We start from the raw sequence: 13837 nt of genomic DNA, 5'->3' as shown, positions 1-13837 counted from the left end.
TGAATGCATCCATGACAGTGTCAATTAAAGTTCAGCAATATGACCTTTGTTACATGTGATGAATATCTTTGGCTCAGGAGTGTCTGAGCTGATCTACGACAACTTGACCGAATCCAAGCGGACCATCAATCTCCTGCACAGGATGAACATCTACCAGGAACTCTTCCTCAGTGTGCTCTACCGGCTGCTGCCCATACAGGTAACACACACACACACACATATACTATATATACACACAGTGGTGTGAAAAAGTGTTTGCCCCCTTCCTGATTTCTTATTTTTTTTCCCATGTTTGTCACACTTAAATGTTTCAGATCATCAAACTAATTTAAATATTAGTCAATGACAACACAACTGAACACAAAATGCAGTTTTTAAATGATTTTTTTTATTATTAAGGGAGAAAAAAAAAATCCAAACCCACATGAGTGAAAAAGTGATTGACCCCCCGTTAAAACAAACAAAGGTCTATCAGTCTAGAAAAGGTTATAAAGTCATTTCTAAATCTTTGGGACTCCCAGCAAACCGCAGTGACAGCCATTATCCACAAATGGTGAAAACATAAAACAGTGGTGAAACTTCCCAGGAGTGGCCGGCCAACCAAAATGACCCCAAGAGCGCAGCGACGACTCATCCGAGAGGTCATAAAAGACCCCACAACAACATTCAAAGGACTGCAGACTGCAGTGTTCATTACTCCACCATAAGAAAGACGCTGGACTAAAACAGCCTGCATGGCAGAGTTCCAAGACCAAAACCACTGCTGAACAAAAAGAACATGAAGGCTTGTCTCAATTTTGCCAGAAAACATCTTGATGATCCCCAAGACCTTTGAGAAAATACTCTGTGGTCTGACAAGACAAACGTTGAACTTTTTGGAAGGTGTGTGTCCCATTACATATGGTGTCGAAGTAATGCCACATTTCAGAAAAAGAACATCATAGCAACAGTAAAATATGGTGGTGGTAGTGTGATGGTGTGGGGCTCTTTTGCTGCTTCAGGACCTGGAAGACTTGCTGTGATAAATGGAACCATGAATTCTGCTGTCTAGAAAAAAATCCTGAAGGAGAATGTCCGGCCATCTGTTGGTGACCTCAAGCTGAAACCAACTTGGGTTCTGCAGCAGGACAATGATCCAAAACACACCAGCAGGTGCACCTCTGAATGGCTGAAGAAAACCAAAATGAAGACTTTGGAGTGGCCTAGTCAAAGTCCTGACCTGAATGCTATTGAGATGCTGTAGCTTGACCTTAAAAAGGCGCTTCATGCTGGAAAAGCATCCAATGTGTCTGAATGACAACAATTCTGCAAAGATGAGTGGGCCAAAATTCCAAGCAGTGTTTCCCACAGCACTGGAATTTATTTGTGGTGGGGCAGCGTCATCATCTTATTTGTATAATTGGTTGTGATGTGTGTGCATGATATTTTTATGGATGCTGTACAAGACAAAAAGGGAGTAAAAACATGACAGAAATAAATGAATGTATGGGAAACCCTTCTGACAGTTCACGCAATAAAGCGTTTATGATGGCCACAGTTTGACCCTGGAACAGACTATTTCTATGTGACATGACATGATATTATGTTATAATGTACATAATATGTAACATAACCTTACAGTTAGCATGACGCTTGCTAATGCTTCGACATTTGTCACATGTGTGCAATTTGTCCTTTCCTTGACGTCTTTTTTCTTTTTCCTGTGCGGCATTGCCACACTTAGACTTCAATTAGCCCACAAAGCGCCTCGCTTTTGTCAGCGCTGCCATTGGTGTGTCAACAACGCCAGCCGCAGAAACTTTACACAAACTGTCACAGCGCTTCTCTGTGCCGCAATGTGTCATACCAAGCCTCTAATGACTGCGTTTGTGTGTGTGTGTGTGTGTGTGTGTGTGTGTGTGCGTGTGTGTGTGTGTGTGTGTGTGTGTGTGTGTGTGCGCGGTCCAGTCCTATCTGGAGCCGGTGTATTTCTACATTTACACCGTCTTCTCACTGCAAGCCGTCTACGTGATGGCACTGTACCTCACGGCGTGGCTCCTGGCGGGCTCCTGGCACGCTGGCGCACTCACTGGCATCTGGTACATCCTAAACAGGTAAACAATACAATACAATATCGTACATACATGTACATACAACAGAACACCAGTCTAAAGCCGTTTCACTAAATATCTTCTCCATTTACTATTCTTCTTTTACTCGACATCTCATATTAATGCAATACTCATCTATAATTATACTATTCCTTAGCAACACTATTCAAATATCCTGCACATGAAAGCAACCCTCCATTGTTTATACCACTTTTACTACTGCAAAAACACGAGTCAAAGATTCTCTACACAACAGGAACAGTTGTTTTTACGTGTGTAGTAGAGTACAGTAGTGATGAGGAGTAAAGTAATAAAGGCGTGTGTGTGTGTCCGTGCGTGTGCGTGCGTTTGTGCAGGGTGGACACCACGCGTGTGGAGTTCACCATCTCGCTGAGAGAGAACTGGTCTTTGCCCTTCCTGGCGCTGCAGGTGGCTGCCATCACCTGCTACCTGAGACCCGGGCTGAGCGCTGTGCAGCAGGTACGCATGTGCACACATGCGCACGTTAGCTGGAACGCTCACAAGCCATGAGGTGTTCGTGCTCCACAGAAGGTGATGGTGTGGTTGATGTACGTCAGCACCTTCTGCTTCAGTCTGACCTGGCAGTTCAACCAGTTCATCCTTCTGGTCCAGGCCCTCATCGTTTACACGCTGGACTGTGTAGATCTGCTGACCACCACACAGGTAGGAACCCCCACGCCTCCTTTAGAACATATATCAGCTGTATTGTTCTTCCAGGTGATCACGTTGTACCTGGTCCAGGTCAGCAGTCTGCTGAGTGTGTGGCTGCTCCAGTTCTTTAACACTATGATCCTGGGCTCGCTGGTGCTCAGCTTCATCGTGGCGGCGCTGCTGGTGCGACACTTCCAAGTACGTGCATGCTGATACCAACCATGACATCTGCCTTGCTTCATTTGTCATCACACCCAAAATTAGCAGGGTGTTTGAAGGGGGAAGGTGATGATTGCTATCAATCACGAAATGTACTTTTTAAACTTTTATAGTTTCTAGATCATATTTATTGCATTACCTGGTACCTCACTTCTCCACTGTGCCGCTTTTTTGTGTTCTTCCTTTCTTTCTTATTCTTTCTTTCTTTGTTGAGACCACCACAGGAAGCACTGTACAGAACAGGAAGTAAAAAAGGAACAACAAGGAACTTTCCCAATGCTAACATGTGTGGCGTAATAGTAGTGTCACGGTAACTATAGGGGTGTTATTTCATGTCTAGAGGGCTCTAATAAAAAAGTTAAAAAGTGTATTTAGAAGTTGGTAAACAGGTTTTCTATGCTCTAACTACCAAATTATTCCATTTAAAAAGAAGTAATCCTACTTGGCAGAAATTCTCTTATCAAGGTTGGGCCTGCATCCAATGAACCACCATAAAGGATTGAATAATGTACAGTGGTGTGAAAAAGTGTTCGCCCTCTTCCTGATTTCTTATTTTTTTGCATGTTTGTCACACTTGTGTTTCAGATCATCAAACAAATTGAAATATTATTAAACTAAACACAAAATGCAGTTTTTAAATGAAACTTTTTATTATTAAGGGAGAAAAAATCCAAAGTTGCGTGGCCCTGTGTGAAAAAGTGATTGCCCCCTAAACCTAATAAGTGGTTGGGCCCCCTTAGCAGCAACAACTGCAGTCAAGCGTTTGTGATAACTTGCAATGAGTCTCTTACAGCGCTGGGGAGGAATTTTGGCCCACTCATCTTTGCAGAATTGTTGTCATTCAGCCACATTGGAGGCTTTCCAGCATGAAGCGCCTTTTTAAGGTCATGCCACAGCATCTCAATAGGATTCAGGTCAGGACTTGGATTAGGCCACTCCAAAGTCTTCAGCCATTCAGAGGTGGACTTGCTGGTGTGTTTTGGATCATTGTCCTGCTACACAACCCGAGTTGGTTTCAGTTTAAGGTCACCAACAGATGGCCGGACATTCTCCTTCAGCAGAATTCATGCTTCCATTTATCACAGCAAGTCTTCCAGGTCCTGAAGCAGAAAAACAGCCCCAGACCCTCACACTACCACCATCATATTTTACTGTTGCTATGATGTTCTTTTTCTGAAATGTGGCATTACTTTTACGCCAGTTGTCATGGGACACACACCTTACAAAAAGTTCAACTTTTGTCTCGTCAGACCACAGAGTATTTCCCCAAAGGTCTTGGGGATCATTAAGATGTTTTCTGGCAAAATTGAGACGAGCCTCAATGTTGTTTTTGTTCAGCAGTGGTTTTGATCTTGGAACTCTGCCATGCAGGCCGTTTTTGCCCAGCGTCTTTCTTACGGTGGATTCATGAACACTGACCATAACTGAGGCAAGTGATACCTGCAGTTCTTTGGAAGTTGTTGTGGGGTCTTTTGTGACCTCTTGGATGAGTCGCCGCTGCGCTCTTGAGGTCATTTTGGTTGGCTGGCCACTCCTAGGAAGGTTCACCACTGTTCCATGTTTTGGCCATTTCTGGATAATGGCTCTCTGTGGTTCGCTGGAGTCCCAAAGCTTTAGAAATTGCTTTTTCTTTTCCTGATAGATCTCAATTAATTTCAGTTAAATTATGTTTTAACAGGGGGGGCAATCACTTTTTCACACACAGCCATGTAGGTTTGGATTTTTAAAAATAAAATAATGAAACTTTTTTTTAAAGTCTCATTTAAAAACTTTTTTTGTGTTCAGTTGTGTTGTCATTGACTAATATCTAAATTTGTTTGATGATCTGAAACATTTAAGCGTGAAAAACATGCAAAAAAAATGAGATCAGGACGGGGGCCTCTTGCGGTCTGTTTGGAGGTAAACAGACACGTATGCACATGGCAATATATTGGTTATCCACTTCATTTTCATTTGTTGTGTGATGAATTCATTAATTTACTGTAAGACACCACCTTTTTTTCTGAATGAGAAATCTTCTCATCTTTTAATCTCATCAGATCTTGTGACAACCCTAGTCACCGTGTTAAGCGGGCAAAGTTTACCAGACCAGAGTTAGCTAGTTTTTCAAACCTGACAGTTTGGACTGCTCACTTGCAGTCTTCTTCAGAGTGGTCAGGCGATGTTCCTGTGATGTGTCTTGTCATCTGATTATACAGGTAAAGAAAGCCTTGCATGTTTGTGTTCATCTACGCTTTTTCTGCTCTTCCAGCGCACTTTGAAGACAGGAAGCCTGCTGGTCCGTGTGGCCAAACTCATTATCCACAGCACCAGCGTTCTTCTGCTCACCATCTCCTTCAACGTCCTGACCAAGGTTGGCCTCCAACTTTTTCTTTCTCTTTGTCCGCTAATCCCAAATCCTAATGTCAAATTTCTTTACATGCTCATACTCATTCATATCTTTGGCTCTGACCACATGACCGTGTGTGTGTGTCTGTGTGTGTTTGTGCATGTGTGTGCAGAAAGTGCTGCAGCTGCGATCAGACGAGCATATCTTCAAATTCATCAAGTCAAAGTTTGCCTGGGGGCGGACGAGGTAGGAACAGCGAACACGCCCGGCGCGCTTCTTTTTCATGTATGGCTCTGGGTCGGAGCCGGGCCGGGCTGTGTTTTATTCAGCGAGTGTTGCAGAACCTGCCTGTGAATAATAGATGGCGAGCTCGCTCCATCGATTAGACGGAGCAGCTCGGCGGCTGGCAGATAATGTGGAGGAGGGAGAGAGGCTCACAGCGCGGCGCCACACAAGCGGCCCTTCAATAATTCAGCATTCTGTGGCGAATGCAACACTTATTCTGTTATTCACACTCACTGGGACTTATTTGCTACTTCACTTCTCCTTCTTTTTCACCCTGGCAAAGGTTGACTCTTCAGCCAGCGAGCTCTTTATCAGCTATGTCGTAAACACGCCTGCTGGCGGCCAGGAAGATGGCGCTCTAAGAGAAATTCATGCATAATAACGTGATAGAAATATAACATCAGTACGGTACATGATTATCACTGATGATCGTTTCATGCCAATGCAAGAACACTATTTGCTTTAAAGCAGGGCTGCAAAGGCATAGTTCCCAATAAACCCAATAAAACCAAAGAGCGGAACATTAGCAAGAAGGATTATATACAATGGTGTGAATAAATGTTCCTGATTAATTTATTTTTTTTGCATGTTTGTCACACTTGAAATGGTTCAGATCATCAAACAACGATTTTTTGGTAGACAGCAGAATTCATGCTTCCATTTATCAGAGCAGGTCTTCCAGGTCCTGAAGCAGCAAAACAGCCCCAGACCATCACACTACCACCACCATATTTTACTGTTGGTATGAAGTTTTTGTTCTGAAATGCAAAAGGCAAAATTGAGACAAGCCTTAATATTGTTTTAGTTCAGCAGCGGTTTTCTTCTCGGAACTCTGCCATGCAGGCCACTTTTGCCCAGTGTCTTTCTTATGGTGGAGTCCTGAACACTGACCTTAACTGAGGCAAGTGATGCCTGCAGTTCTTTGGATGTTGTTGTGGGGTCTTTTGTGACCTCTTGGATGAGTCGTCGCTGTGCTCTTAGGGTAATTTTGTTTGACCGGCCACTCCTGGGAAGGTTCACCACTGTTCCATGTTTTCACCATTTGTGGGTAATGGCTCTCACTGTGGTTCGCTGGAGTCCCAAAGCTTTAGAAATGGCTTTATAAACGTTTCCACACTGATAGATCTCAGTTGTTCAGTTTTGTTGTCGTTAACTAATATTTATTTATTTGTTTGATGATCTGAAACATTTAAGCGTGACAAACAAAAACAAAAAATTAAAGCAAAAAATAAGAAATCAGGAAGGGGGGCACTTTTTCACACCATGGTATATTTCAATGCATCTCAGCTTTGTCATACAGGTGAAAAATAATATTATTAATATCAACTTCACTCTTTACCCAACATTTTTTCTGTTTTTTTTACATTTTCCAAATATTTCAACTGCCTTTTGAATCTTTGTACATGTTCTTCTTGTAATAAACTGGCTTTATTCCCCTAATATAATTTTTTTCCCCAATTTAATTGTCCAGAAATTACAATTTAAAATTGTTTTGTCTGTTTCTCATAAAATTATGACTTAAAAAAATATTTTCTTTTCTGTAATATTAATTAACTCTATGCTACTCTATGCTAACTCTATGCTACTAAAATGACATTATTTTTCCTCATAAAATTGCAACTGTTTTCTCATTAGAAATCCACCTTTTTTCTTAATATTTTGACTTTACTATCCTAAGTTTTTTAAATTCTGCTGTATATTGTTGTAAATTTTCTTCTCATAATTATGACTTCATTGCCATGATATTTTGACTTTATTAATATACTTTCTAAGATTATAACTTTTTCGCAACCTAATTTTCCAAAAATTACAAATGTATTTGATGTTTTAATAATATTACAACTAAAAAAAAGTCTTTACTGTTAGATTATGACTTTAACTATGAGACATTTGCAAAAAGTGAGTGAAAAAACATGAAAACAAATATATTCATAAATGATATTGAAGTAACACATGAGTAAATCATAAATAAATAAAAATGAGCAATGAAATAAAAATTGATTAAAAAAAAAAAAGTATGTATGGGAAAGACTGAGCAGCCATTGTTAAAACATTTTGTGTTTGTGTTTGTCTCCTTCTCCTGGTGGTGGTGCAGGGACTTTGATGCCAATTTGTATCTGTGTGAGGAAGCCTTCGGCCCGCTGCCCTTGGACACGCTGAAGCGTTTTGGCGGCACCCTGTTGCTCTACCCTTACACCCTCACGATGCTCATCCTACTTGGCACGCTGGCAGCCACCGCCCTGCGTAACCTCAGGTGGGCAGACATGAAGTGTCATGACCAATGTGCAGTCAACCTCAATTTTACCATCCTGTAACTTGTACCTTACCTTTACTTCCTTAACTTACATTATGCTACGTTATGTTATTTACCTTACTTATGTTACGTTACGTGAGTTCCATTACTAGTTACGTTGTGTTATGTAGTGTTGTTGTTCAACTAGTAATGGCTGTACTTAGCGGAAATAAGTGCTGTGTATTTGTTAATAGTAAAGTAAATAAAGTAGGTAAATAGTGCGTGCATCCAAAAGCAAGGTGTGTCTTCACACCTAAAGAAGCATTTCCTGAAGTGAATAATTCAATGGATGCGTCTTTGTTGAATTATCGATCAGGCAAACTCCTTCCTGCTTCCTCAGCATCACTTTTATTCCGCCACGCAACATATTCCGTTTGCTCAGCGACTTTCCAGCATGGATCCTCCAATTAGCGTAGGAATAGATCTAGCATCAGACCCTGGATGGCCTACAAAGGAAAAGTTTAGCTCGGTGTGAGTCACAGTGGCGTCTGGAAAAAAGGCTGCCTCTGAACGCCTCCACCGCCGCCGGTGTCGTCTGAGGCGCGGTGTTGAGTGCATTTCATTAGCATAGCGACTCGCCTGCCTGGTCGGACGCCTGGAATGCTAACCTGCTGGAACAAAAGCATATATGCCCCTTCAGGAATGAATTACCAGCCTGGTGTAGACAAGGAGCCATATTTGGAATGACTCACGGCACAATGACTCATGTTCATTACACCCTGCTTTTCTCTTCTTGACCGCACAGGCCTTCCCCAAGCAGGCCACAAGGAGGCGCTGCTGAGAGGACGGCGGCCGCAGAGGGTCAGACGGTGGCGTTTCGTCCAGATGTAGCGTACAACGTGCTGCACACGCTCTTCTACGGCCTGCTGGCCTTCAGCACCATGAGGTGAGTGCATCCCAACAAAATGATACATTGTGTACCACATGGATTCCTGCATATTCATTACCAATGCATATTTCCACAAAAGTCTTCTATCTTCATCCACTTCATAGTCTTCAGCAAAGCATTCCCTGCTACTTGCTGCTCTTTCCCCGACATTTACCTCTGCTGCCCTCCAAACCAAACCCAATGCACCTCCCAGCAGCAGCAAGCAGCAGGCGCCCACGGCAGGCCGCCCTCTCAGGGTCCAAAAGTCAAGCTCTTTTTGGGGAGGGTCAGCCTCTTATATCCAGCTTTGGTGAAGAGGAATTATGGCTTCACCATCCCGCTGTTAAAGCATCACGTGGCCTTTGTTGTCATGGTAACAGCATGCAGCCCATCTTTTGCCGATTATATTATAGTATATTTATGATTGCATATTGTACTGTTGATGCACTGAGAAAGCTTCCAAGGATTTGAAATTGTCAATCAAGTATTATGAACTTTGTAAAAGCTGACTTTATGATCCAACTCTTGTGTTGGATGTCATTAAGACGCGCAGGTACTACCACTCAAAAGTTTGGAGACACTTTGTCATGCGGTTCAATGACAAAGTGTCTACAAACTTTTGACTGGTACTTCATATAGTGAACAGTAATCCCTCGCCACGTCACGCTTTGAATTTTACGGCTTTACTCTTGTTATGAATTTTCAAAAAATATATTCATGAATGTTTTTTGAGTAAAAAAATGCCTAAATGAAGAATTTTCAAGCATAAAAAATGCTAAATAAAGTAAAATATAAATATAAAGCATTCAGAAGATGCCTTCAAAGATGATATGTGGTATTGTACACTGGTCAGTAGGTGGCAGGTTTTTTATGTCTTATATGTCTTATAATATTTCTTATATGTCTTATTGGAAGTGTAAAGGTGACCATAGGGGTATTATGTAATGTCTAGAGGGCTCTAGTAATGTTAAAACAAGTATTTAGAAGGTGGTAAACAGGTTTTCTATGTCTTATTATGTGTACTTTATTGTGTAATAGGAGTGTAAAGGTGACTGTAGAGGTGTTATGTCATGTTTAGAGGGATCTAATAATGTTAAAAAGACTATTTAGAAGGTGGTAAACAGGTTTTTTATGCCTTATATGTCTTATTATGTCTACTATACTGTGTAATAGAAGTGTAAAGGTGACTCTAAGGGTGTTATGTCATGTCTAGAGGGATCTAATCATGTTAAAAAGAGTATTTAGAAGGTGGCAAACAGGTTTTCTATGTCTTATATGTCATATATGTCTTATATGTCTTATTAGGAATGTAATGGTGACTATAGGGGTCATGTCTAGAGGGCTCTTATAATGTTAAAACGAGTATTTAGAAGGTGGTAAACAAGTTTTGTATGTCTTATGTCTTATTATAGCTACTATATTGGGTAATAGGAGTGTAAAGGTCACTATAGGGGTGTTATTTCATGTCTAGAGATCTCTAATAATGTTAAAAATTGTATTTAGAAGGGGGTAAACATGTTTTCTGTGCTCTAACTACCAAAATATTTAGTTTCTAAATAAGGAATCCTACTTGGTGGGAATTCACTTACCACAGTCGGGTCTGGAACAAACAAAAAGCGTGATGGAGTATAGCACATACAGTATATACATCATCTTCTTCTTGATGTTGGAGTGTTTGATGGAGCCAAAGCTTGGCTGCCGCACTGAGGAAATGTTAGAATGGACAAAGAAGAGGACAGAAAGTGTGAGCTTTTAGCACGCGAGCAGCAGCACAAGCTGGCAAATTGGATTCCAGAGCTGCTGCTTAAAGTTGTGATGAAAAGCGGCAGGCCAAAAGTGCAATGAAACTTTCATCCTGCAAGCGTTCACTTCTTCCAACCTTTGGGTGACTTTTGTGTTCCCAGGATGAAGTACATATGGACGGGTCACATGTGTGCCGTGGCGGCTTACGGCGTGTGCGGGACGGAGGCGTGGTCTCTGCTTCTTCACGCCATACGATGCAACGGCAAAGTTGTGGTGAGTACACTGTCTTTATGTAGAGTACGAATTATTGTACAAATACAGTACACTGTGCATAATACTGCTAAAACATACCTCAACATCTACAACTTCTTGGAATCACATTTGGCAAAATCATCTGCTCCAGGGTCACATTAGTTAGACGTCACAATTGAACCTTCTTTTTTGGACAATAACTTCAATTTCACACAAAATCCTTAGTTGGCATGACAACCGCGTAACAAGACCTCACTTCACCAAGCATCAAAACAAACTTAACACTTTTATTCTTTCTGACGTTCACCATTAACGCTGCTTGACTTCTTCTTACACTTTGTGTCAGTGAAGTTAAGCTAGTGTGTTTTATTGAATAGGAACACTGCTTGACTTGTTTTATGTTTGCATGACCATTAATAAAGCGCAACGTTATAGAGGTGTATTTTTTCAATGATGTTGCTATGAATTGTTTCTTCTTTTGACTTTAGAAAAAGGGTGTCCAAAGTGCGGCCCGGGGGCCATTTGCAGATATTTTTGTGTTGGTCTGTGGCACATTTTGAAAATATAATTTAACAAGAAACCTTTTTTTTTTTTTTTTTTTAAATTAGCAGTAATTTTACAGGAATAGAGGCACAATTAGAAAAAAAATTGGAGAAAAATGTAATGTAACGAGAAAAAGTTGTAATTTTACAAGAGTTTGGTTTGGTTTGGTTTAGTTTATTTGAACATAAAGGTTACAATGGAATACATCTCATGAATCTTCCTTTCACAGTTCCACACGTCCAAAAGGAGTAAGAAGAAGCAAAACTTATTTAATCCTACCCCCCATCCATTCCACATCTAGTACAGTACATGTGGTTCACTTCCTGCATTCCATCAGAGGAACATGATAATATAAAGAAAAATGATAGTAACATAAAGTTATTAAGGATAAAAGAGGTAGCGGTTGTTTTATATACGTAGCAGTGCGGTATGTTTGCTACTTGTATAAAAGTATCACACTTTTGAAAACATCAAGCATGACCAGCAAATAATAAAACGTGTGAGTGAATGAATGAATATATCATCCATGGAGCTTGGATGTCTGCGGTGACCCCATCAGTCTCATGAATGAACGAATGAATGCATTAGGAATGAATGAATGAATGCATGCATTATTGAATGATTGAATGAATGAGTTGCTGTGTGAGTGTGGCCACCAGGGGTCAGTGTGGCTTTTACTTGTTAATGATAGAAGTAGGGCGCATGGGACATGTAATCATGTCATCAATGTACTCATGTAATAAATGTAATCATGTAATAAATAATGGCTTCCATTCCTTCATCTGTTTTTCCAGGTCAGACTTGTCAGGTATGGCGTACCCCTAACCATCATGGCCTTCCTCTATTACAAGGTACACCCATGCACTCCCATCCACTCCTATTACCACTACCACTACTACTACTACTACTACTACTACTACTACTACTACTACTACTAGTACACTCCTTCCTAGTAAGAAGCAGAGGAGGAAGTGTTGGAATGGTTAGGGTATACTGTGAAAGTGTAGTGTGTACTTTGGTGTGTGGTTTGATTTTTAAACAAACATGACACTCAGGAACGGGAACCTCCTTTCCTCATCTTCATCTTCCTGCCTGCAGTTCTGGCCCAAGATGTTGGAGGAGCTGTCAGACTTGAGAGAGTTCTATGATCCTGACACTGTGGAGCTCATGACATGGATTCGGTACACACACACACACAGTTACAGTATTAGTTTCTCCACATCCACTTTCACTTTGTTTCATGTCCTTCATTAGTGTGTGTGTGTGTGTGTGTGTGTGTGTGTGTGTGTGTGTGTGTGTGCGCATTGTGTGTGCGTCTGCATGTGCATATGTGTGCGGGCGCGTGTGTGTGTGTGTGTGTGTGTGGGTTGGTGGTGGTGTTGTGGCCCCTGACTGATGAGAGCCCATGGGTGTTCATGAATAAGACATGGGAGGGTGGAAGAAGCCCAGCTGCTGGCACAGCTCTTGTACCCCCCGACCCCTCCAGGGGTCTCTGTGGCCGGGCTTCTGATCAAGAGAGTCCGCCTGCTGGGATGTGAGATGGATGTCAGCCTCGGAACTCAATGTGGCTGCTGGCTTTGGGCTGCACACTTCCTGTCTTCTCATACGCCTTTCACGCTCTGCTTAAAGGACACACATGCTACATGCTATCACCAATCACATGATAACTGCTACATGCTACCACCAATACAAAAACATTTAAATAAAAAATATACATATGGATAAATTAATTGTAAATAAAAAAGCAAATAATTAAATAACGACATATTTCATTAATAAATGCACAGTAAAATGAAAATGAATAAATAAATAAACATAAAAATAAATGTTACATTGGCTGCCACAAATAACACTGATATTTATTTAATGAGTGGAATAAAGTCATGACAACTCCCATAAGTCATTGAAATGATTTTTCTTCACATGAAATATGATATAATATATGATATATATATATATATATATACACACACACACACACACACACACACACACACACACACACACATTCTCACCATCAGTGTGCAGAATATGATGTGATTTCAAAGTAATGACCACTTCCTTCTAATTGGGTTATTGGAATAAAAGGATAAATGAAACAAACAGCAAGTGTGTGTGCATGTGTGTGTGCGTGTGTCGCCTGAGGAGTTAATCCCATTAGGCTGCGAGGATTAGGGCCTGACTGGAATTACTGCTGGGAGGAAGCGAAGCCTGTCGCTGGCATGCTAATTAAATTCCATATGAAAGTTTTAACATGGCGCAGGAAGCGGCTCTTACAGCGTATTCCACATCTGAGCCGGGCTACCAGCACACCTGATGAGGACCATAGGCTGCTGTGCGCCCTCCTTTTACTTCCTAATTCACACCTTTGTCTTCTTTACTTCCTGCACTGGACGCCATATTGGATTTACTCCCACAATAATCATCATAAAGAATAAAAGACATCATGGCAGCACTCATCGTCTGTTCCAGGGTCAAACTATGGACTCTATTCAGCTGTTTGTCATTCATTTAGGCAATGTGCTCTCTATCAATAGCAATAA

General features: G+C 41.2%; 1 protein-coding gene across 4 annotated transcripts in view; it reads left to right on the top strand.

The window, feature by feature from the left end:
* The window catches only part of dpy19l3 (dpy-19 like C-mannosyltransferase 3), a 36338-nt gene that overhangs the window by 13280 nt on the left and 9221 nt on the right, over window positions 1-13837 (top strand). For 3 of the 4 annotated variants that reach the window (XM_054770417.1, XM_054770413.1, XM_054770415.1), the window contains 12 exons: window positions 78-199; window positions 1948-2093; window positions 2447-2570; window positions 2640-2774; window positions 2829-2960; window positions 5233-5334; window positions 5483-5556; window positions 7691-7849; window positions 8634-8774; window positions 10661-10772; window positions 12089-12145; window positions 12393-12475. In XM_054770417.1, coding sequence (XP_054626392.1) covers window positions 78-199; window positions 1948-2093; window positions 2447-2570; window positions 2640-2774; window positions 2829-2960; window positions 5233-5334; window positions 5483-5556; window positions 7691-7849; window positions 8634-8774; window positions 10661-10772; window positions 12089-12145; window positions 12393-12475 — 1387 coding nt within the window. The remainder of the gene's footprint in view (window positions 1-77; window positions 200-1947; window positions 2094-2446; window positions 2571-2639; window positions 2775-2828; window positions 2961-5232; window positions 5335-5482; window positions 5557-7690; window positions 7850-8633; window positions 8775-10660; window positions 10773-12088; window positions 12146-12392; window positions 12476-13837) is intronic. The other variant, XM_054770414.1, reaches the window with a different exon arrangement.

This window comes from Dunckerocampus dactyliophorus, chromosome 3, assembly GCF_027744805.1.
Source record: "Dunckerocampus dactyliophorus isolate RoL2022-P2 chromosome 3, RoL_Ddac_1.1, whole genome shotgun sequence".
NCBI classification, from domain to species: Eukaryota; Metazoa; Chordata; class Actinopteri; order Syngnathiformes; family Syngnathidae; genus Dunckerocampus; species Dunckerocampus dactyliophorus.
Note: the sequence above shows the minus strand (reverse complement) of the source record. Positions and strands in the feature narration are given on the sequence as shown.